Raw genomic sequence first — 25,782 nt, 5'->3', positions numbered from 1 at the left:
CAAAACAGTTTTGAAAATTGCATTATACTTTATAAAGAATATTGTCATAACTTCTCTTTTCTTAATACAAAAAATACAATATGATAGAATGAATAATTTGTAACGATATGTTTTTGAGGCCTAATCATTGTGAAGCTTTGAGCAAATGTTCGGTTTGCTTTTTTTTTTTTTTTTTAAATTTTAACTCTTTCGTCCTGTGGCACTAAGAGGGCCTCTTTTTTGCAAGCCCATTATGGGTACGTTCAGGCCCACAATGGGGCGACCGGGTAGCGAGGGACGGGGCCCGACATAACCGGACGGGATGTTCTGTTAGCTATGATAAGGTCTCGCTGTAATTAAGGTTTGTAAATTTACTGTATACAAGATCTTCACATATATCCAGGAACAAAAATGATATTTTCAACATTACACGATTATATGCATATAATACATGCTTGTTTCAGCGTTAAAATAACCAAAGGGAATCAATTTAAGATGTTTTAACCTAACATACATAAACTCCAATTACAGTACAAAGGATAAGACAACATAGAGAAATTAATACAAAAAAATAAGTTTTATTTTGTTAGAGAACTTCTTATTGATAAAATAACCGACTACCTTCAGTGGTAATACAAAGACGTAGAGAATCGAGCCTGATGTTATGGGTGGCACACAGTGCAGGATTTACATATAAGCTACACAAGCTATAGCTTAGGGCCCCATTTTCTTGGGGCCCCCAAAAATTGTCCGAGTGAACAACTGTCATATATACTTAAATATACTGCAGCTTTATTTGTCCCAATGCCGCATGTCCGGAACGTCCCATACTTTCCACCCAATTTTTTTAGCGCGTCTTTTCGAAGAACAAAGCGCTATTGTGCCTAGGGTTAATACCTAACTAAACCACTAAACCGCTATTATACCTAGATTAGATAATAAGCCTTTGTAAATTGTCCCTTTTAAAAGAACTTTTGTTTCTTTTTACCAGAGTTTGCATTTTAAAGTTTGTTATGAATAAAAATGATTTTAAGTTAAAGATTTATTATTTCACTATCTATATACTTCTTAATTGTATTTCAGTTTAACCCTTTAGGTATCCGAAAATCATATTTGGCACTGACATATAATATCTGGACTTATAAAGGGCCCCATATCTCAAATAGCTTAGGGCCTTATCAAGTCTAAATCCAGCCCTGGTGGCTACATAGTATTCCTGATGTCCAGCATCGGTCCAGTCTCATCAACATTACGTGACACTGCTAAGTATACATCATATACCAATGCTTTTAGGTGGCTCCAACAGGAAAATATTCAGAGGGTGTCAAGTGTAAGGAATGTGGTAGCCATGGAACAGGGCCGTGTTGCTCTATCCAATGGTTGCAAATTCTACGAGCCATTGACGCACATCTACTCAGAATGAGATGGCGCGTCATCGTGCTAGTAGCAAACCTGCTATAATTGCATCAATAAAAGTCATGAAGCCATTCGTCCACCATCGTGTTTAGGATGTTCAGATGTCGATCACTATTCAGGGTGCCGTCAATGACCATCGTATTTGTGTCTTTTCTACGGCTAACCTAACCTAACAGAATTAATGCGGGAAAGATCTCTATACCTTTATAACCTATACCGTATTTACATTTCTCGGATCCGAGGCGTTCTCTTATGAGGGTTCCCTTTTTAATGATACAAAAGTAAGAAGATCCAATTTCTTCTTGAATTCAGGTGGTACCGTTTATAACCCTGTTATTTGCCATTATAATTTTTATGTCCTAAAATTCTAGTTTTTTTTTCTTTGTTTTACCTGCGGGGCCCAGGCTGGAAATTGAAGAAAAAACGAGTTTAATTAATTTTTCATACTGGTAATACGCGTTACTATAGAGTGCAATAAATATAGAGTGCAATAATACTTATGGCACGGACCTGGCTTTAACATGTAGCACTGGTGTGAAAGATTAAATTTAAATTTACCCATTTTTTCTTAATTTAATCCATGTAATGGACAAAACTTAACATTACCGGTAATTACAGTATAACAAAATATTATTTGCAATTTTATTCGACTATTATAGTTTTAGGTTAAATCAGTCGGGAAATTTTAATTAATGTTTTAGCTCATTTGATGCCTATAGCGTAATAATTTCTAAATGCCGACATTTTAATCTGGAAGAAATTTTTATATAATTTTTCTGAAATACTAATTAAACAGAATACATACATTTTGAATAATTTATTAAGTTTCAAAATTAATTTCACTTATTTAAACTTTTTAACTCTTTCATACCCATCATGAGTTCAATCAGGCCCACAATGGGGCAACCACCCCCAAAATATTTTCTTGTGTTTTTCGACCGCCCAAATTCGATTACGGATTCCCCAGAGCGCTAGATGACGCTTTAACAATAGATCCATAGTAATAATACAATACGTACACACAAAATAATCTTAAAGATGCTTACAATAATATAAAACAAACAAATTGTCTAATTTGTAATTTAAACAATAGATTTTTAAAAATTATATTTAATTGCAAGATATTATAAATTGAATTTTAATATTGGAAGATGCAATACACTAAAAGTTTTCTCAATAATTTGAATATTTTAAAGTGCTTTTTATGTTAGATCTGATTTTTATTATTTATTAAAACTAATATATAATAAGTAATACAATGATATAAAATATAAACCTTCGCACAAAGTAATAAAAAATATAACACGATATATTGACTCGTAATATGGTTTCAATAATAACTCGATATAAATTGTAGACCTATATTTAAGTTTCTTAATGTTTTTAATTAGTTAAACTTTCTTAATCGTTATATCGTTATATCGTTAATCTATATAACGTGCGGTCAAAAAGTCAGTTAACCGAGATATATTTTTTTAAGCAGTCGAATCACCAAAAATAAGCTTAAAATATTTCGGTAAACTGACTTTTGAACCACCTTATATAGACATAACTGATAAACTTTAACCAATTAAAAATATATAGAATTAGTTTTTAATTAAACGAATTCTACATATAATCCATATCGATTCCAAAAATTTAATTTAATTCTAAATATTCTTTATACGCACAATTAATTAAAGATGATTATACCTGTATGTATATATTTTTAAGAAAAAAATATAAAACTCTTAAATATTTAGATTCTTTAAACAATTTTATTTAAAAAATATATAAAATGCCATACAATTTATACGAATAATTAATTTTTTCCCTTAAATAAAACGTTAGGAAGTAATCGTGCTCAGTTGCATCTAACAATCCCATTTAAAATGCAGTTGCACGCAGGTTCGTCGTCATCTACTTCATCCCTATCCACCTATTCTTTACTACGACACATCTGACTTGATGTTTCTCCACGTATGACTTTAAATTGCATTTATTTACGTCTGCGAGGGATGATTTCTTATCGATTTTGTTTTAAGTCTTTTCATAATATCTTCTTTCGTATATTTTAATGGGCATGAAGCGCACTTTGTCAACTTCTTCCAATTTCGTATCTGGAAACGAGTAAGTAAAAGACGAACTTGTATAGCATTTAACGATATACTGTACATTATATAAACACCGTATACGTCCTATGTATGTTTAATATTTGCAGAAATCTTTTCGAAACTTTCGTCTAAACTCATCATTTAACTTGATCAGTACTTTGGAAATTTTGTTAAAGGTTTAAAAATATTTTTAATCATATTTAACTTTGCACTTTGTTACAATGGCATGTTTACACATATTTTGCCATTATCTACTGTGGTGCGTTATCCTACGGGCATATTCAAATTTACCTGGGTCTAATGAAGCTATAAAGTGCCACTGATTATCTATAATTAATTAATTTAAATATTTTATTAAATTTGAGCTGTACTTTTTATAATTTAATAAAATATATTTTATTTATAGATTAAAATCTTTTGTATTTAATGGCAATTTGTTTTACATGGGAAAGTCTTAATAACTAAATTATAGTATGAAATTTCAATTTAATGTATTGTTAGACAAATATATATATAATATATATATATATATATATGAACAATTACCTAACTAATTTCTACCAAAATTTTAATTTTTTACTCAGTAAATCTTATTTCAATATTTATTATTTGTCATGTTTTTTTGATGTTTTTTGAAAAAGTATAATACATTATTCTGTTATACCTATTGATTGGTTTTTCTAAATATTTTTGTTATAAAATTTTCTTTTACGTATTTAAATATGTTGGGTAGGAATTATCTCTTGGGTAGGAATTAATGGTAACTGCATTTTATTGATACAAATATTTTAAGTGATAACAATTAGCATATGTTGAAAATGCAGTTTAAAACTGAGATCTTTACATATCTGCTAATTAAATCATTGCATTAAATTACAAAAGGAATTGGCCAAAATATAGGAAAAATAGTGGAAGTGCACTAGCAGATGGCTTGATTAGAGGGTTATATCTGCATCAATATCAATACACTTTGTCAATTACATATCTACAATAATCACAATATTGATGTCCAAATGGGAAACCTATAGCTACCAGATTGCCTAAGAAAGAATTTTTCTTTTTTTTTTACAACATCCTAAAATAAATTGGGATGGTTATGAACCCAAACACAAATAATTAATCTTATATATTCATTAGTATCTGTCATACAGAAGCTTAAAAAAATTAATAAATAATTCAGAACTCTGTCTTGTACAGTACATAGGAAATCTAAGGCCACTCTAAACAATACATTAAACTTTGAGCTCTATAATTTAATAATTTCAAAGAAAATTTATGTATAGAATTAAATAATCTGCTTAGATAATATAAAAGCATTGTATTTTAGGTTCTATATTTCTATTTCTTCATGTGTTGAAAGCTTTAGTAGCTGTTAGCATATGGTGAGTGAAAATGTTTTATAATTTTAAAAATTGACATTTAAAACCTAGTAAAAGTTCACATTAACATTTAGTCTTTAGTCCTTAATATAAAAGAACTGCAATTTATATTAAAAATGCAATCAAAAGTTTAATTCATAGAAAACAAAAACATTTTTCTAGAGCTCTATTCATACTTTTAATATATTATTTTAGATCACAATTTAAGTTAATAATAATTATGTTGTTTTTCTTTTCTTGTTTACATATTTACTGTAAGTTATAGATTAATTTAAGTAGAGTTTTTAAAAATTTAGTCACTGTAATAATATATTTGGAGAAAGATGAGAGATTTCTTAGCCAAATAATCCAATATATCAAACGTTGTGAAACCTGATATGTATATAGAAACATAACCAAACTCATTAAATTAGTGGAGTTATAGGCCAATTATTTAAGGCAATTGTTTGGTTATGTTTCTACAAACAATCCAGTTTGATCATGCATTGTTTGAAGATAGCTTATTAAGTTTTAAATGTGATCTACACTGAGAATTCATGTTTTCTTTGAATCAATAAAATCCATTTTTCATTCAAACAAACAAAAATGTACTGTAGCTAAATAGTTCAAGAATTAAATCTATTTATTTGGATTAAACCTTTTTCGATATATTTTGCATCTCCTTGTCAGATTGATTTTATTAAAATTGATACCTTCTATGTTCCAATATGTTTACAATTTAATATAACAACAAGATGTCAAATAACTGGAAAAATATTAAACTGAAACGAATACCTTTGGTTTCTTGACTTGTTTAGGTAGGGTGACCAGATGTCCTTGGTTTTGCCTGTTTTTGATATTTGATTGTAGAATCAATCTCTGAATAGAACAACTTTATTTACACCCAATATAAAGCACCAATTTATAGATCAATAAATAAATAAGTTTTTAAAAATAACTAAAGTTCAATCAGTTTTATACTTTATTTTCACTGATTCTGAAATGTGTCCCCTGTTGGATTGTAAATGTTATGGTCAGCCTAGTTTAGGGATATTTTTGTTTATATTCCATTATAAATATATCACTTTAATATTATGTTACTGTAAAAATTTTATTCTTTTAATTTGTATTTTATATGAAGAGAAAGAACAAAACTTTCAGTAGACACAATGAAGAATTATATTTTATAGTTTTTTGGAAAAAGCTTAATTTAGTTTAGTCAGAGGCATTGTTATGTATGGATAAAGTAGGCTTACATCTACAACAAAAATTTTGAGGGTGGAAAATTTTTGCAGGTAACATTATAATTATATTATCACAAAATTATTTACATATTAAACATTATATTTAAAAAATTAAATTATAATTTTGTTTATTATATACAAATATATACAATAATAATAATTTAATTAATATGTATATTGACAGCCAGATAGTTGAGTGGTTAAGTTGTTAGCCTACTATTCTGTGGAAACTAGGAACAAATCTGGTTGAAAAATTACAGGAATTTTTTGGACGATTGTCTGTCCCAGATACATTAGACTATGTCCCTTACCACCAGCCTGGCCAAACCAATAATGAGCTTAAAAAGCTCTCTTAGTGCCTGTAGAGAAAAATTATTCAAAAACATACATTCATGTATTTATATGTATATGTTATAGTAAAGCAGTGGCAACATACATTGGTTTACTGTAAAAATACAGAATGAAAAACTCCAATAGTGCTGCTACATTTGTAGTATGCAAATTTCAATCATATGATTTCTTGCACAAATCTCCAGTATGAGAGTACAGGAAGCATCAAAGTTACATTATAGTTTTCAAGTGTTAATAATGGTTTGAATGCAAGATCTAAATGCAACATCTGATTTGACATAGGACAAAAATAAAGATATTTCCACTCTTTAAGCATCCTCTTATTCTGGCATCTGAGTAATTGGATTACAGGAACATGCCACTACTTTGAACACAGATAATTTTTCATTTGTTAATTACTAGGTTGATGCAAAGTTTTACGATTTGTTTACTGTGCTTATCATATGCCAAGAACAAATCAAATTAGTTTTTAGTGTAATGAATTATACATGCTAGATATTTAATAATTTACTCTTGATTGTATACAATATGGCATGTTTAAGTGTTAGGTTAGAAGAATTAAATAATCAAATATCATTCCTACACTCGATACATTTAAAGCTATACGCCAACCAAATTTGGTTGGTGTATAGCTAGAAGAATTAACTTAACATAGATGAAATTTATTATATTTATATTTACTTCATTATGTTTCTCAATTTTATTTTTGAAATACTTTGTTTGAACATAAAATATTATTAAATTTCTGTTATTTGAAGACTTTCACAAAATAAAATGTAGATTTTTAGAAGATAAAATTGATATTTTCTGTTGACAAAACTGTTTATTATCTATGCCAATGTTTTTATAAATATTTGTATTGCTATACTAAATTTTTAGTAATTTATTTTTATATATCAATATAATAAAATGGCCATATTTTTTGTGAGCCAAAGCAGGATGTTTTTCATGTTTTGCCAATTACAAATATTGGTTTATCTGACTCCAAATACACCCTTCAAAGTCCTTACCCTGCTTTGTTTTGCACTCTACAATAATTTGGCACCATCACTATATATATATATGTACAGGTATATACAGGGCCTTTCAGAGAAAATGTGAGGCCTGGGGCATCTCATATTTTAGAGGCCCTTCAAAATCTAAAATAAAATTGTGGACAAGAAAATAAAGTCATTGACTTTAATATCTATATCTCCATAGGAGATATAGATATTAAAGTCAATGACTCCATAGGAGATATAGTGATTAATGGCAATGCCAGCCAAATACTATAGAAAGTCAATGGTATTTAATATTTTTTTGGATTATTACATTTAATTATTTTATAGAAGCTTTGAGGCTTTCTGAAATAATCAGTGAATTTACTAATGTTAAAATTAGCAAATTCATTAATTATTTCAGAATAGGCTAAAATATGCGCTATCTGGTAATTAATGTTGAGTGTTGCTAGTCCATTTAATCATTCCTGACTCATTGTCGATTGTAGATAGTTTTTAATTCTTTTCATAACTAAATAATCTCTCACCTTCTGCCACCCTCACAGGAAGGTTAAAAAAATTCAAAAGCAAAATCCAAAAAATTCAAAAAAGCAAAATTCAAAAGCAAAATTGGGAAATATGTTCATGAATTCCATGTCGATAATTTCCTTAAGTAATTCTGCCGGTTTCATGCTTAGTTCAAAATTTTGATTTGTAAACACGCTTCAGCAGTATTAGAGTATTAGTTCTACAGTTTCATCACTTATTTCGTTTTTATATTTCTCTAGCAATAATTTTGCCTTTGAAACTATATCATCTTGATCCATTTCATTATATTTTTGTAAAACTTCAAAAAATTACAAATTGAAGAAATTGCTTGAAATCGAGATGTAAGTCCATTTATTATTGAATTGATAATTTTGTTAAAAATGTTTAAATGAAAATATTCTTCAGCAGATTTTTGGTCTTTTTTGAATTTATTTCAAATTCTGGAGTGATTTCATTTTCAGTTGCAATTTTTTTACATTCAGAAGGATTTCAGCGGGATTATGAGGGAATTCAGAAAGAATATTCTGTTTTTGTATTAATGGTGCCAGACACCAAAAAACTTTATTATTCAGCTAGGTTCTTTTAATTTGATTAGAAATTCTATATCTGCTTTAGCTACGGACAGTTGAGGCAAAGTGTTTTCTATATTAAAAATTAGAAAAGTTTTTCTCAAATATTTTTTGAATAATTTAATAACTGTAAAATTAAGGCCATTCTACGAGCTGTGACATCACTTTTGCCTTTTATATTTTTGTCTAACATATTGAGTTGCCAAGTTCAGGCCCCTAATATTGTGAGGCCCGGGGCAGCTGCCCCTCCTGTCCCCCCTCTGATTGGTGCCCTGGGTGTATATATTATACTGTATATTATTATTAAAATAATATTTTTTAAATATAGCAGAGAATGATTGATTTTTTTTCTTTTTTTAAATCTATTCATTATTAATTATAAATATAATGATTACAGAATAAATTTTGATCAAATATTAATACAATCATTTATTTTCAATAATATTTTAGAATACAATTATTGCCGTATACAGTATTTGCATTTAAAATATTATTAACAAATCTATAATAATAATGTATAAATATTTATTTTTTAGTTTCAACAGCATGGATGATGATAATGATGAGAAAGATGACTCAAAGAGGTATGTAACTGTCTTAAAATGTATCTACTTTGTTATTATGGTGAATAACCATAAACACATTTATTCATAATTAATTATTTAAAAAAAATAAGAAATGATCATATTTTTAAAAAAACAAACATTTTATTATTTTGTATTATTTTGCACTTAAAATATTTTAATACCCTTGTAAAATATAACTTATAAAGTTGTAAAATATGAATAAAAATTTTATAACATGAATATAAAATTATTGCAAAATAGAATTAAAGGTGCTATTCTGTTTTGTTTCCCATGAATGACAAATTAATACTTTTTTAATATTACTTATGATGTATGATATGTTAAAATATAATTTAAACAAAGTCTAGATGATGATAGAAGTAAAAATTGTCATTAGAAAAGGTGAAGATTCTATTTAACACTTCATCCATTAAGTATTGATGATACATTTGCTTTTTTTCCCTTTCTTATTATAAGAAAATAATAAGATTAATGTCAATTATAGTATAAATTTTGTAAAAGTATGGAAGTGTAAACGAAACATAAAATAACATTATTTCAGTCATTTACTCAATGCTGAAAAATCTACTAGTGATATATTCACCAATGCTGATGATTAATTGCATCACTTAAATTCAGTAAAGCAATGATTGCATTCATGTGTCCTATGCATCATCCAGACAGGTTCTGAGTGCACTTGCACATTGATCACAGTCATCGAGTGAAGTTGGGTATGGGCCGCACTCAGTGGTATAGCCCAAGACCAGAAGCAGGAGGAAGATGTAAAGTTGAGTATGAAGAAGTTAGGGTGATGGGGAAGTATAGGAGATAGCTTAGAGGGAAAAGACCTTAGTCTATGAGACACAAAGGCGTCCGCATCGCATACATTTAAGACAAATACTTACATTACATTAATTACAGTTGTATACAGTTAGTACAGTAGATAAACAGACAAAGGATGCTGATGAATATGTAGACAGATAATACATTGTTGTTACATTGCAGAAGATACACATAAAATCCAGAGAGTACAATTTCAGAGTGGAGAGTTACACAAGTCTTACTTTCACGTACATAATTTGGTGACTTTGTTGAAAAATTTTTTGGAGATGGTATACAGTGACGTAAAGATTTACATTGAATAACAGGGAACACAATTACTGTTACCATGATAGTAACAGGGAAGCAAGCATAGATTACACCGTGCTAGTCTAATATCTTGATGTCTTGAATGAATTTCTTTTTGGCTTTGGAGATGTATTTGTTTTCCGTGAAGACCCTAAGCTCACAGGGCCAGAGCTCATTCCTGTTATGTATTTCATTTATGAGTCCCTTTCGTTGGCTTGAGTAGATAGGGCAGTGAAAGAGAATGTGCAGTGGGTCTTCCTGTTCTTTGAGAGGACATGGGCAGAGTCCATCAGTTTTATTCAGAAACCTTTTCAGGTATCTGCGAAAGTTTCCATGCCCTGTATACATCTGTGTAGTTGAGTAGGAGGGAATCAGGTGTTTATAACTGCGATCACAGTCAACATGTTAAATGAATAACCATTCCTCAATTTATAGGAATTAATTGTAAGAAGTTACTTAAAAACTTTGTGTAATTTATTCTTTGAATTCTTGCAATAAACATTAATTGTAAACCATAAATGTAATCTTAAATTTCATTTTCGTGTTATAAACTTAGGTTCACATATCTTGAAGTTTGATATTTCAGCAATTTGAAATCTGAAATAATTTGTTTGAATTTTTTTATTTAAATTACCAAAATAGGGATATTCTATATTAAAACATTTCTTCATGTAATTGGCAAACATTAAAAATAATTTTATTAAATTCTATTTAATTTCACTTTAAAAGAAACAGTAGCTATAGAGTATTATATCAAAAATTAAACAAAAAGTTTACTTGCAAATAGTAGTAAGAAGTTTGATATGATGATGTAAGTCAGATTTGATTCATAAGTCATTGTTGCTTCACTGACTTGTCATATAGTAATAAATACTAAGTATAATGTGAGGCTCTGGACAGATACATAACCTAACTAAAATTCACATTAAAATATTTTTTGAAAGAAGAAAAAAAGTTAAAAATATACTTTTCTGTATGAAAAATGCAATGAAAACATATAAACAATAGAAGAATGTAAGTCCTAAGATCAACCATCTCTGGTTGGGATTGAATTAAACTTCAATTTTGACCTCTCCCGTGATCTAAGTTGAGATCTTGTTATACAGTGATACCTCGGTTTTCATCAATAATCCATCCAAAAACAATCAGCAAAATTCGAAACCAATGAAAACTGAGGCAATTGTTTCCATATGAATCAATGTAAATCCAATTAATTCGTTCTAGACACTCCAAAATACAATACTAAAAATACATTTTATAGAGAATAAATAGAGCATTTAATAGTAAAAACAATAAAAAATTAATATAAAATGAATATAAAAGATTAATATGATGGCCTCCAAAACAGAATCACCATCTAACTGTTTTTGATTGATCCAAATTAATAACAATTGTTTGACATCTTCAATTGTTTGTGATTTCTGTTTCGTTAGCACATTTATGCCTTTCACTACATTAGCCTCCTTTATTGCTTCTTTTTTTGGCACAATGGAACTTATCATGGATAACAACTTCCCATACATGCAGCTGATTTCAGCAATTTTAATGCTGCTCTCATATTTTTCAATGGTTTCTTTCAAATCGATCGTGTTCCTGGCCTTCTTTGAAGGGCTGCTGGCTTTGGAAACTTTCTTTGTTTCCATGATAAAGCTAAAAGGAAAGGAAAGCAATGGAATTGTTTGCCTAAATATGTGGAGTGATGTTCACACAATGCTACACTAAGCAGGAAAACATGTGGGTCGCCCTTTGTTTTGCAAAATTAGCAGTGAGGTCATGTAGTCATGCTGACGAAATCCAAGGCAACTGATGAAAACCGAGACAAACTTTTCATGGTAAAAAATCAACGAAAACAGAAACCGATGATAACCAAAGTCAATGAAAACCAAGGTATTACTGTACTTAGTAACAATTATCAACCATTTAGAAAGCGAGGACAAGGAAAAGTGACCAATTGAAATGGACCAATTGAAATTGCCCAATTTGATTAGTCACTTAATTTATAAACATCCATAAATTCAAGAATGTGGCAGCTTCTTCTCCTGAAAATTCCAATTGTCAGATCAATTCTTATGTATGTGTCTCATGCCTATCTTCATCTACATCTCTCTTCCTCGGATTAACATCTTCTCATCACTGGAAGTCGACTGCATCATTGTGGAGCTGTCAAGACATTGAAAAAATTCTCATTTGTGAATCAAGGACACTTCTTTTGGGTTTATCTTGGAAAGGAGAAGAAGATCTAGAGGCTGCCGCCGATTTTGAACTAAGCTTCTTTCGTGTCAAATAGATGGTTAGTTGTAACTGTAGAGTCTGTCTCAGCACCAATTGCACCCACATGCAACCCTCTTGACCCCTCATCAATCTTGACTATCATGTCCCTATCAGAAATCTTACAATAGTATTAGCTCATTATTATTATCTAAATTAAATACTGTGATAATTTGTAGGGCTGGCTTGATGAGTGAGGCATCAAGCCAGTTACCTCAAGTGTAAAGTGAGAGTGGTGGCAAAATGAGCAGTCAAAAATGTTCAAAAGGAGGACATACAAATAAAAATAATAAGCCAAATACAGTAAATATATATTAAAGTGTTTAAAAACAGTTTAACCCTCCATCTGCTGTATATCCTCAGACTATAATTTGGCAATACAGTAATAATTATAGCTTACTAATAAATTTGGCCTTAGAGAGAGGTGTTATGTGCCATCTTGTATTAAATTTAATAATTATAATTTAATTAAATAATTTTAGACTAAACTAGAAGAAAAGAATTGGCCCGGAGCAGGACTCAAACCTGCAACTCCCTCTTACTGTGTGGATGTGTTGCCAATTATGCTACCCCGACCTCCAGTCTGATCTCTTCCAGTATATTTAATATTATGATATAATCATTGTTGGTTACTACAGTGCTGACTGGGGGTGCATTCAGCACCCACATCCTGTAAACTACCACATAAGGCACACAGTTGGCCATCACATACCCAGCAAGGCATATATATAAATATATAATAAACATCCACAGCAAACCCGATACATAGCAATAATATCCCTCCAACTGCCATATATCCTCGGGCTATAATTTGGCAATAATAATTACAACTTACTAATCAATTTGGCCTTAAGAGGGAGGTGTTAGATACCATTTCATATTAAATTTAATAATTATAATTTAATTAAATAATTTTAAATAATAATCAAAAAACAGTTTATTAGTGCTATATTACAGTAGAGCGTCGATTATCTGAAAGTCAATAATCCAAAACGTCAAATTTAAATTTTTTGCCAGTGCTGTGGTGCTGCAATCTTTGGCTATGTCTTGGGTTACTCAAATATTTTACGTTTTTGATACTAAATTAACTTCTAAAGTGTAATTTTTTATTGTTTTTATATTTTTCAATATATTTATTTTGTTCGTACAAAATAAAAAAATAATTTTTAATGATATAATAGTCTTCGTTAGGCTTAACATTGACGAAAATTCAACGCAAAGCGACATGCAACAGAGAAAAATGTCAAGATGGGATAAAGTAATATATTTTTTCATACGTAATTGGTTATCTGAAACATCGATCTTCCGAACAACCCCAGTCCCCAATTGATTTGGATAATCGACGCTCTACTGTAGTGCTGTATTGGCAACTGTTCTGGAAACCGAAAAAGAAAAAATTTATTTTACCTAATGCGAGGTTATCATTCAGCTGGCACTGATAGTTGGAAATGCCTTAAACTACTGCACACAGATTTTTGTTATGGTAAGTTACATAAAACTTGCCAAAAATTAAGACAATGGTTTATATGAAAATACTCTAAATCAACTGTATTCGCAAGGATTTATGTCAATAAACTTTTTAGTAAATGATGGTTTACAGGGATTTTTGGCTACTTCAGCATTTTCCAATCTGTGGGGGCATGAGGTTTTTGCAAGGGGATACACAGCTTTTACCAAATTATCATTTTTTAATACAAACAAATGAAAATAAAAGTCAAACTTATGTTGAAAAAGTTAATCAGCAAATGGTTATGCCTAATTCACAACTTTCATCCGAATGACTCTGGTACAAATGCTAAAAGTCCATCCACACTCTTGTGAAAAAACTCGACAAGAGTCGAGTCCCAGTGAACAATATACTTTATTTAATAAGGTATTTGTTTTGTAGGCCCTCAAATAAATTATAAGGACAGTATTTATGAAATTAAATAGTTATGAAAATTGAGGGAGGCACAACTTTTTTCTGAAAAAGAGGGTGCAGAGGTACAAAAATTTTGGAAACCACTGGATTACGGAATTTTGTGTAACTGGAAAAATAGTTGTCACAAACAAAAAGTTATCCAAGGAAAGACTTCTATAGTGGATATAGAAGTATCCAAAGCAGACCTAACTCAAAATGTAATATTCAATAATTAATAAGTACTTTTTTTTTGTGTATAATGATTATATTACAGATGGTCTAATAAATCATATTCGTTATTATAAATGTTATTAAAAATAACGTTTTAAAATTAGAACAAATAAATTTTAATTATTTTTTTCCAAGCTCCTTAGTGTTTCTTGTGATACATAGCAAAACAGTAATGAGCATATAACTAGTTGTGGCATTATTAAACTTGTCACTTTAATTAATTATTGGGCTGCAATTTCACAAAATTGTAGACCTATAAATTCCCACTGTTGTCTGTCCGTCTTTCCTTAATTTCAAGAATAGTTAGATAGATAAAATCCAAGATCAGATATGGAAATGTTAGGAGCAGGAGGCCCTGATTAACTATATATGAATTTCCAATTCAAACCAGAAGTCACATTATTTCAATTCAAAATTTCCCCTGAAAGCAGTTAATAGATGACTGACATGATTCTATTGCTAAGAGAAAAGTATGATGTACAGGGGCTAGACACTATAGTACTAATTTGAGGTGGTGAACATATATTTTAAATTAAATTAATTAAAAGTATGATTAAAAATTGTGACAATGTCACAATAAATAATTGCCTGTTACAGAAAGATTTTTATCAAATTCAATATTTGATATTTGTATCTTACTTTTTAAATTTATATTTAAATCACTTGTATTAGACATTTCATTCAATCATTACTGTTGTGAATTGGCTTAACTTCCAGTACATTCAGAAGATATGGGAAAAAGCGAAATAGAAAAGTCTGTACTATATTTTTTTGTTTCTAGTGTAAACTTTTATACTTACATCAGTTATGGAGCTACCTCACCTAATATGCCAATAAGTTCTGGTATAAATTTCAAATCAGTGGCATAGCGTAATGGGGTGGCAAAATTTCACAATAAAGAATAATAATATCTTGTAAAAATTTGAACCATTTCATTTCATATTTTTGTCGCACCTACAATTCAGACCAATTGAAATGAACATGGAATTTTTCATTACTTATTCTGTAACGAAACTGAATTTTAGTCTTTTAAATTGAGATACCTAAATAAGGCAGCTGACACCCATGCTACACCACTGTTTCAAATTTATTTATACAGATGGAAATGTGTTTATTTTCGTTTGAACATTCAAGACTGAGATATATGAAACTAACAGATATCATCCTATTCACTGATAGTATTACAAAAAAAAAAGGCAACCAAATTCTGCAATTTTATATTTGAAGAATGAGAAAACCAGATATTTGTTGTCTGTTAAAATTTATAAATATTAAATTAAATTTAGTGTCAACCACCACAGAGTTATAAGGAAACTAAGTTAATAACACTTCTTGGATGATTGTCCAGGAGATCAGATATGCTTAAGGCTTTAAAAAATTGAATCAGAAGAAATCCTTATCAGTCAAAAGAAGTTAACCTTGTAAATGAATGTATCATTTAGTTTCCGTATTCATCAACACAAGTTTGAATTAGGGTTGAATCTCAAATTATTGCTAAATTGGTGTTCTCCAACTCCAAATCTTGAGTCAAACAGTAATAACTCTAATTTATAAAAATACTAAAACTTTAAAATTTTATTAAATCATTATCAGATATTTTCTAAGAGACATGAAAGCTTAATGAAAATTAAACACTTTCAATATTATCATCAGTTAGGTATTTTAAATTTTTCAGGAATTGCTGGAATTAAGTTGACTAACTGACAGAATATTAAGCTAATTTCCTAAAGGTTTATGATTCAGATCATTCTATAGTAGTTACTGTTTATATTTTAGATGATTTGATATTATTCTATAACTAAGATTTCAGAAAATTGTTAACTCATTACAAAAATTATCATCAGATTAAAATGTAAAAATTTCAATCTGATGATAATTTTTGTAATGAGTTAACAATTTTCTGAAATCTTGATGATTGCACACTATTTCTTGATAAATTTAATAATAGTAAACAGGTGTTATAGGTTCAAGTCCTGCTCCAGGCCAATTTNAAAATTATCATCAGATTAAAATGTAAAAATTTCAATCTGATGATAATTTTTGTAATGAGTTAACAATTTTCTGAAATCTTGATGATTGCACACTATTTCTTGATAAATTTAATAATAGTAAACAGGTGTTATAGGTTCAAGTCCTGCTCCAGGCCAATTTTTTTTCCAGAACTTTCTAAAAATTAGTTTATTTAGTTAGGATATTTATCAATAGATGGCACTTAATGCATATCTCTAGGCAAAATTATTTAAGATTTAATTATTAAATACCTTTATTTTTTCTTTATCAAACTGTAAATTTTGTTTTAAAATAAATGATCAGATGTTCTTTTTTTCCTTTTCACTTAGCATAAACTGTACAATTATTGGTCACACACAACAAAATAACCTCAGTTTTTTGCTACCTACTAAGAGCAGAAACTTGTATTAATACTATCATGCAATATTTCCAAAATAGCTTTTATAGAACTTGTTAAAATGCTTTAAATTCAAAATAGACAGTTTCTGTCTGGTAGCCACTAATTGCACTTGTCATGTGTGGCCAGATGGTGCTGAGTTTAGGCATACTCAAAAATAAAGATGTCATTCCTTAGTATGGTCTGGTAAAGTCTTAATTCTCTACACATTAAATATGCATCAATGCCTGCAATATAACCATACAACATGTCACAGCACTGTTTACCCTATCTTTTGAAGAAGCATTCTCATTCTTGCATTAGAAAAATCTGTCGCAACATGAATATTCTTTTGTAACCGAGGGTAGCAAGATTTTCCCTTACAATATTTTTTATTCAAAATGCATAAGAATATCAGTGTGATTATATGGTTGTTTTTAAATAAATAAATATATATATATATATATAAAAATACGACATTTTCATGATACAGTCTCAGTTTTGGAACGGATTAATTTCGTATCCTGAGGTACCACTGTAGAGAGAGAATTATTTCACTTCTTTATTTTTCATCAGTAATGTNCCCAAATGGTATAACTTGATAACTGATAAATCTATTAATTACTCAAGAATTTGGGGGTTCAAATCAAAGTCCAGGTCAGCAATAGTTTCTACAAAAAAAAATTTCTTTGCATCCTATTTTGAAAAAAAAATCTTGCAAGTTAATGTTTTCTAGTAAACACTTATAAAAATTAACTTAAAATAACTTTTTGGTTATTTTTTTTAATTATAAGAATTTTAATGTTCTTATAAAATGGCAATTTTACTCACTCCTATATAATATTTGAAATTAATTCATTTCTAGTCTATAAATAGTTTAGAAGATGATCTTTGTTTAATTGATTTTAAAATATTAACTGATTTTTCAGTTATATTCATTTTATATTAGACTTTATATGTAGATTTGCAGTTTGGCCTTATTTGTAACTCATATTTTTATATTGAAAAGACTTAAATATTAAAATTTTTAAAAATTTATATTAATATATTTTGTATTACAATGTTGATTGATTTCAAACTTTGTATCTTAATTAGATTCTTATTTATAATCATTAAGAACTGAAGTTTTATGTTAAATATCTTTAATTGGATGAAAAGTTATAAATAAATAAATAAATTGAGAATTATGGTTTTAATATAAATGTATTTTAAATTAAAAAAATATATATTTTGACTTTATTTTTGCACATAAAATGTAGGAAGTCAAGAAATCTTAGTGAAAAGAAACGAAGAGATCAATTCAACATACTCATCAATGAGTTATGTTCAATGGTATCTTCGTCTACTCGAAAAATGGATAAATCATCTGTTCTTAAATCCACAATTTCATTTTTAAGAAGTCATAGTGGTATGAATTTCATAATAAAAATATTGATTTGATTTTTATTTAAATAATTATAAAATTTTTATTTAATAAAAAACAATTTTTATAGAAATTTCTATTCAGTCTCAGTCATCAGAGGTTCAAGAAAATTGGAAACCTTCTTTCTTATCTAATGAAGAATTTACTCATTTAATGCTAGAGGTAAGAGAACATTTTATATACTGATTTTTATAAATTAAAGAAGAAAATGAATATTAAATTATCTAGTGTCAAATTACTTTATTCCAATCATTTAATTAGCCGTATTATAGCCCGATATTTAGGCGATCGTTTGGTGATGAATATTAAAGATTTGTCAAAATAAGTCTTTGAAATAAAGTGTGGCAAATATGTATGATTGAACTTTTTGTTAAAGCACAGTATCTAAAGAACAATTTTATATTTCAGTTATAGGATTCCTATTTAGAGAATTCCAAAACCTTAGTTGTAGCTTTTTTTTCTAATCTTTCCTGTGCATTACTCTATTGAGTTGAATGTAAAATGGCTTTAATATAGGGACCACTCTACATTCTTTACAGAATTCAAGAACATGAGAGATTTTACAAGCAAAAAATAAGTTAAAACTAAGTTTTTAGAATTAGTTTTGTGTTTCAGAAGTTACATAATACTTAGAAAAATATAAGTGAAAATAAACTGTTTAATAGAAATAAAAGAGGAATAGAATTGAACAGTTCTGAAAGTAATTGAAACATCATAGAATTATTTTCAAGAATTGACAAAAATAACTTCCTTATTACTCTTGAAATAACTCTTGAAACTTTGATCAATTTGTAAGTAAGGATCACTAAAATTCCTAAATATAACATAACACTCCAAAACTGGGATAGGATAAACTCATACAACCAAACCAATAATAGCAACTGTGACAATGCCGAAGGGCCTCACTATACTTTGGCACCACGTGACCGAAGGGTCAACATCACATCGGCGAAGATTGCAGTGACAAGGTCTGTCAGGACTGACACCACTGTGTCTTTACGAACAGACACAGAAACCGTTATGTGCTCGTGCAAATGATTGTGTGTGTGTGAGCGAACGGATTTGGGATGGAGGGAGAGACAGTGCACTGGAAGTGACTTACTCAGAGATAAGTTAACGTAACAACTGTTTAATAGGTAATTATAGGCCATAAAATATATCAAGAGAGAGAGTTTACAGTAAATGCACGTGGTGATAAATATCTTGAGTTCTAGTGATTTGCTAGTAGGTCTTGAGGCTCTTGACTATGAAGTTAGTCCAGTTAGGCAATCAAGTATTTTGCCTAATCCAGATAATCCAGATAATAGGCACTTAATAAGTCTGATGGACGACAAAGTTAATCCAGTGAAAAAGCACAACTCACACGGAAAAAGATAAAGAGCTTGCGACTGATCTCTTCTAGGACAGGGCGACGACTGCATCACTTTGTTGTTCTGTTCTAATGTTGTACTGTTGAAATCGAGATATTAGGTTGAAAGGTGATGAGAAAGCATCGTTACTAGGCCTGAGAACTTAACAGATGTTTAGCTCCCAGGTGTAAAAGTTGACAGTTATTTAACGGAAGTATAACTACGATGTGATATTAGGAGATAATGATATAAACATACTGAAAGTCTGGATTCGGAACCTCATACAACTATGTAATTAATAAATAAAGAAATATTTACTAATGTTTTCGTCCATTTATAATAGACATTATCAGGCATATAATACATATTGTTCAGGATATGATTTTAAAATGTATAGTAACATACATAATTACAACCAACAGACTGCCGAAAATCTATCGGGCTAGTTTTATGCTATTTATTAGATAAATTACATAATCAATTTGGTACTAGAGGTTTGATTACGTAATTTATCTAATAAATAGCATAAAACTAGCCCGATAGATTTTCGGCAGTCTGTTGGTTGTAGCTATAATTATATATCGGGTTGGAGATGTTTGTTTAAACATACATAATTTTAAATTGTAAGCATACTTTGTTCCATTGACAATTTTAATTTGAACATGTAAATTCTTTGTATAATGCATTTGATTTCAATGTAGCCGTTTTGTTCTGTGTTATGTGTCTGATGATATCTATTATTAATGGATGAAAACATTAGTAAATATTTCTTTATTTATTAATTACATAGTTGCTGGTATTGGTTTGGTTGCATAGTTTATCCTAAATACAGCTTTGATATAATATCTAAACACTCTCAATAGTTGGAACCATTGATTAAAAACATATCACACCTCTTATACTTACTTCAGTACAGAAAATTTAATGAACAGACAAACATTTTCAGCCACTTTAAGGGGCTGTAAAATCAGACAGGCAAACCATTTTTGTACATCAGATTTTGTACAAACAAGCTACAAAATTGAAAACGTTTGTGTGTTCATAATTCATAAAATTTTGTGCTAGAGTGAGTGTAAGAAGTATGAAGTTAATATTCCATTCTTTATATGTCAGCAATAGTATCAAAACTGAAGATTTTAGTTTTGTTTAAACTACTAATTTAGAGTTAAGTGGAAAAATGGCATAACCCACAAAACTACAAAAAAAATGAGTTGTTAACAAATTTGGATTTGTGCATTATTGATCTGTCTTCTAAAAATTTTCATGGTTTACATGCCTACTTTAATAAAATGTTGCATATTAAAGTGCTGATGACTTCAAACATAGATTCTCCTTTTTCTTCAAAACTTCCTGATGATACACCATTTTTCTACCAAGCCCTTCAACTATTTTATGTTAAAAGAGACTTTTTAAAAATTACTGTTTGTTTATTTTCTAATTTGCTTAACACCAAAATAGTTTTCTTCTTTTTTGAGTTATGAATCAATCTAATGTTCCAATTTGTAACTTGAAAAATTTATTATAAAATATTTCAATTTATTTTAATGTTAAATGTTGTTTTCTTTCTTTTTGTTATTTCATTATCTGTTAAACTATGTTTGTTGTTTTTTTAAAAACAACAAACATAGTTTAACAGATAATGAAATAACATTAGACAGATAATGAAATAACATTAGTTATACTTTTAAGTATAACTAATACAAAAACTACTTAGTTACACATGACTAATGAACAGGCTTATTACACATTCAGTCTATTTAAAGAAACTTTTTAATATATAGTTATAGTTTAACTAGTTTGACTTTTGAAGACTGGACATTATAATGAAATCCTGCAAGATGAAATTCTTTCCTGTGGCATCTACTAGTTTTACATGTAGATCCAGAACTTCTCTATAGTTCTTACATCTTATGAAGCATATAATAGAATTACAATACTAATCCTTTAATATTTGAAAAAATATCTGGGTAAATGTAAGTAATATATGAAAATGTTTGAATGAATTTGTTATATCTATCTACATTCTATAATAAAAACTCATTCTCCAATCTTCAGAATGTATTACTTCTGTTTTATTGGTGATTAGGGATGATGTCTTGATTCCATAAAAGTTTGATACTGGTATCACAAGTAGTTTCAAACTATTGATACTGGTAATAGTATTGGTCTTAAAGTATTGATACCAGCCAGTATTAGCATTGGGTATTGAAACTGGAAACCTTGCTAGCTGTCACTATTCAGTCTGTTGCGTAACCTTCCAGTTTTTTACTGGAAGGCAACGCAAGGTACACTTATCCCTCTTTTTGTGCAGTGGATATGTTCCAAAAAACATTGTGTAAAAAAAACATCTCATAAAAAAGTACAGTTAATGCATCTTTTAGAAAAATGCTTGATAGTATCCACAACTTCAATTGAATGAAAAAATAAGCAATTTACAAAAGAAACATGAGCTATTTTATTCTAACGTCATTTATTGTTAATATTATTTGTACATAAATACAGTAAACATAAGGTAGCATAGAAAACATAAAATTGACATGCAACAAAATTTTTGTGTCTTATGTGCATAACTGCTTTCCTTACCTGATATCATCGAAACCATCTTCCAAAAACACTGAAAATTTTTCTGGGGTGCTTAGTGCTGAACCTTGCACATAATTGCATATAATGAATTAATTTTAATTTTATGCGTGTAATAAGCCTTACTTATTGTTCTATTGTATTTTAAGAATCTTCTAAAATTACTCAAAATCAGAACTTTAAATCACATCAAATTGTTTAATTTTTTAAAAATTTTATTTTACCGTTTTGACAGTTAATACAAAGGTTTACTTTTACTGACAGTTGCAGGTCACTTTCAAAACTAACATTAATAGTTTATTTGAAGAATTATAATAAAATGCAACATTGGGTAGAGCATTGCAAAACTCCAAGGATCAAACAGTTCCTAATATAATATACTGCCAGATCAATCAGCATTTTTAAATTTTAAACATTTTGAGATTTTAAAAATGCTTTATCATGAATTTGAGAGAATAATCTGCAATACTCTGGAAAAATTTTAATCCACATTACATTATCGAAACTATTTTAACCCTTTCGGAACTCCCCACAATTATTGTTCATACCCTCAATTGGAGGTAAGGTGTTAATGAATTGATTTTAAAAAATAAGAACTAAGTGTGAAAATGATAAATAATACCAATACAGTCGGCCCCCCTACAACACGGTAGATACGTTCCACTTTATAAGAATTTCACGTTGTAGGGATCCTCAAATACATGAGCCAATCACAACCCAGCACATGTTCAAGTTACAGCTGTTTGAAAGGTTTTCTTCCATAAAATTAACTGATTTTAGACTAATTTCACTCAACATTTTCAAAACACGTATAATTTTTTGGGAATAGTCTGTATAAACTATACTATAAACAAAAAATTGTAGGATTACTTACCGAGTGTGCACCGTTCAATGACACCATTACTAAGCTTGTTTTTGTCGCGGAGTAGCGTACCAAACGGCGGCCATGTTTTCTGATAAGTTATTTTTCTGCGAAAAATTCGTTGAACTTTGGAGACATCATTAATAGAAATACTGTACAGTAGAGCATCAATTATATTATCTGACCCCCGATTAACTGTCACCTCGGTTAACCGACCGCGTTCTAGTCGGCAAATTCAAATGTCCACTAGTGATGTGGCGCTACAATATTTGGCTATGTCTTGGCTACTTTAATATTATTTTAACGTGTTTTAGCTGGCAACACTGGATTGAACATGAAAGGGAGCCAGTATTTAAATGAGGCTTAATTTTCTAATTTTTAACGATACAATAGCGACGATTATTATTTTTAAAAAAATTTGATAGGCTTAACATGGAGGAAAATTCAACGCAAAGTAGGTTAATAGCGATATACTAATATAATAATATACTAATTACATGGGATATAATAATATACTATACTTATAATGGATTTTTTCATACTTTTCGGTTATCCGACTTTTCAATTGTCCGACCAACCCCAGTCCCCAATTGAGTCGGATAATCGATGCTCTACTGTAATTTTTATGACCGTTGAATAAGAAATGTTTTTTTCACAAGAAATGTATAAAATTACAGTACTGTATTAGACTTACAGTACCTAATTTAGGCCTATATACTGTAAAGACGATAATAAACTCAACTTACCCACCTAAACTCTCCATAGCATGTAAGTAGTTCGGCTGCTCGTCCACTATTGGTCCAGCTTCAACCAATCCTGTCGTGACATGAGTTGGCGATGACGTTTTACTGCATTTTCCGAGTCTCTTTTAGCGTTTTTATACAAATATGGTTGCAATTTTTTCGCCACGATGTATGAATCTGCATTATATGAACCCACGTTATCGGGGGGTCTACTGTAAATTACAAATATTTATCATTTTTTATTTTAATAATTCTTATTGCATAACAAAACATAATTTCTAATTTCTTTCCAGTATATTAAAATTTTTATAAAATTTAGTAAGGTATAAATTTATACTTTTGTAATGGACTACAGACTTCATTAATTTCCTGCACTTTGATACATAGTTTAATAATTAGTTTAATAGGCATAAAGTTGGGTAACAAATATCACTGATTTTGGCAAATTTAGGGCTTAAAAATTGTCAACATTGATCATATCAGTAGTAATACTGTAGTACAGTAAGACCCTGCTTAACACTGCCTTTTTTAATGCTGATTTAATATAACGCGGTCTGCTTGATGCCTAAAAAAACGCTCAAAATTTATGCTGATTTAAATTAATGTGGTATTTCATTGATTCATATATAATACGATTATTCCCAAACACGAACCAATCAGCAAAGGGTGGCAATTTGTCATAACACTGTACTTTCCTTAAATCTATGTTTGTTTCGTACAATTTTGGAAAAAATATAACATCATGGATGCCATAGGTTAGCCATCAGTTAATTCTTGCCACTTGGCTTGGCAAGAATTAACTGATAAATGCATGAGCAGAGTGTGGAAGAAGTTATGGCTGAAGGTATTCAAGAATTCTCAATGAGAAGAGCCCATCACTATCGTTAGGTTGACCAAATTGTCAAACTAATTGATACAGGAGATGTAATGTAGATGAGCAGGATATTGGGGAGTTACTGCAGGTTTCTGGTAAGAGCCTTACCAACAATGACTTCAAGAACTGGCAGAACAAGGAATTCATGTCGAACTTGAAAATAGAGATTCTGAAAATGAAGAATCCAAAGAACTTGCTACAGATTTCTTTAGTAAAAGTTTGGTAATGATAACCAAAATCATTGATCAAATTGTAGCGAATGATCTAGATTTTGAAAGGAGTGCAAAAGCAAAATGAGGTGTTTTGGATGCGATCTGCTACCATTTGCTTAAGGAAAGAAAAAAGCGACAAATGAAACTGCATGATTTTATTGCAAAAAACAAGAATTTCAGAAAAGTCAGGACCTTCATCACAAGAAATGAACTTCACATTTTTGTGTTCATATGTTTATGTATTATTTAACATATATTATTATACAAATTAATATAAAAATAACTTAAAATTAAAGTAATTTTTTTTTTATTTTTGGTTGCGTATTCCCCTATTCCTATTTACTCTATGTTAAAATGGTCTTGTTTAACACTGTTTCACTTAGTGCTTTGTCATCTAGGAATGCATCCCCCGCATTATGCGGTCTTACTGTATGCTATAGTTTTGAATATCAAGTAGATAGCCTGATCAATTTTTTGCAGGGGAAGAAATGCTTTATTTGAAAATTTTTAAATTTAACTTTTTGTTAAAATTATGCTTTTAAAAAACAGTTGCCTTTTTTGTTGAAACATTGGTTTTAAAATTACATGTTTCTAAGTCAAGAGTTCATTTTTTTAAAGCACAGTATAGTACTATTTGTATATCAGAAAATACTGTTTGTTGATTTTATGCTACCTTGTGTTTACTAGATTTATATACAAATAATAATGATAAATGATGATAAAA

General features: G+C 29.3%; 1 protein-coding gene across 2 annotated transcripts in view; it reads left to right on the top strand.

The window, feature by feature from the left end:
* Window positions 1–9,077: 9,077 nt before the first annotated feature.
* LOC111617649 (neuronal PAS domain-containing protein 2-like) overlaps window positions 9,078–25,782 on the top strand; it is a 31,710-nt gene continuing 15,005 nt past the window's right edge. For both annotated transcript variants that reach the window (XM_023358932.1, XM_023358924.1), the window contains exons 1-3: window positions 9,078–9,120; window positions 18,275–18,423; window positions 18,509–18,600. In XM_023358932.1, coding sequence (XP_023214700.1) covers window positions 9,083–9,120; window positions 18,275–18,423; window positions 18,509–18,600 — 279 coding nt within the window. In that variant the 5' untranslated portion in view covers window positions 9,078–9,082. The remainder of the gene's footprint in view (window positions 9,121–18,274; window positions 18,424–18,508; window positions 18,601–25,782) is intronic.

The sequence above is a fragment of the Centruroides sculpturatus genome, unplaced genomic scaffold, assembly GCF_000671375.1.
Source record: "Centruroides sculpturatus isolate CEXI.00-Female unplaced genomic scaffold, Cexi_2.0 scaffold118, whole genome shotgun sequence".
Lineage (NCBI taxonomy): Eukaryota > Metazoa > Arthropoda > Arachnida > Scorpiones > Buthidae > Centruroides > Centruroides sculpturatus.
This window is presented reverse-complemented; position numbering and strand designations above follow the sequence as displayed.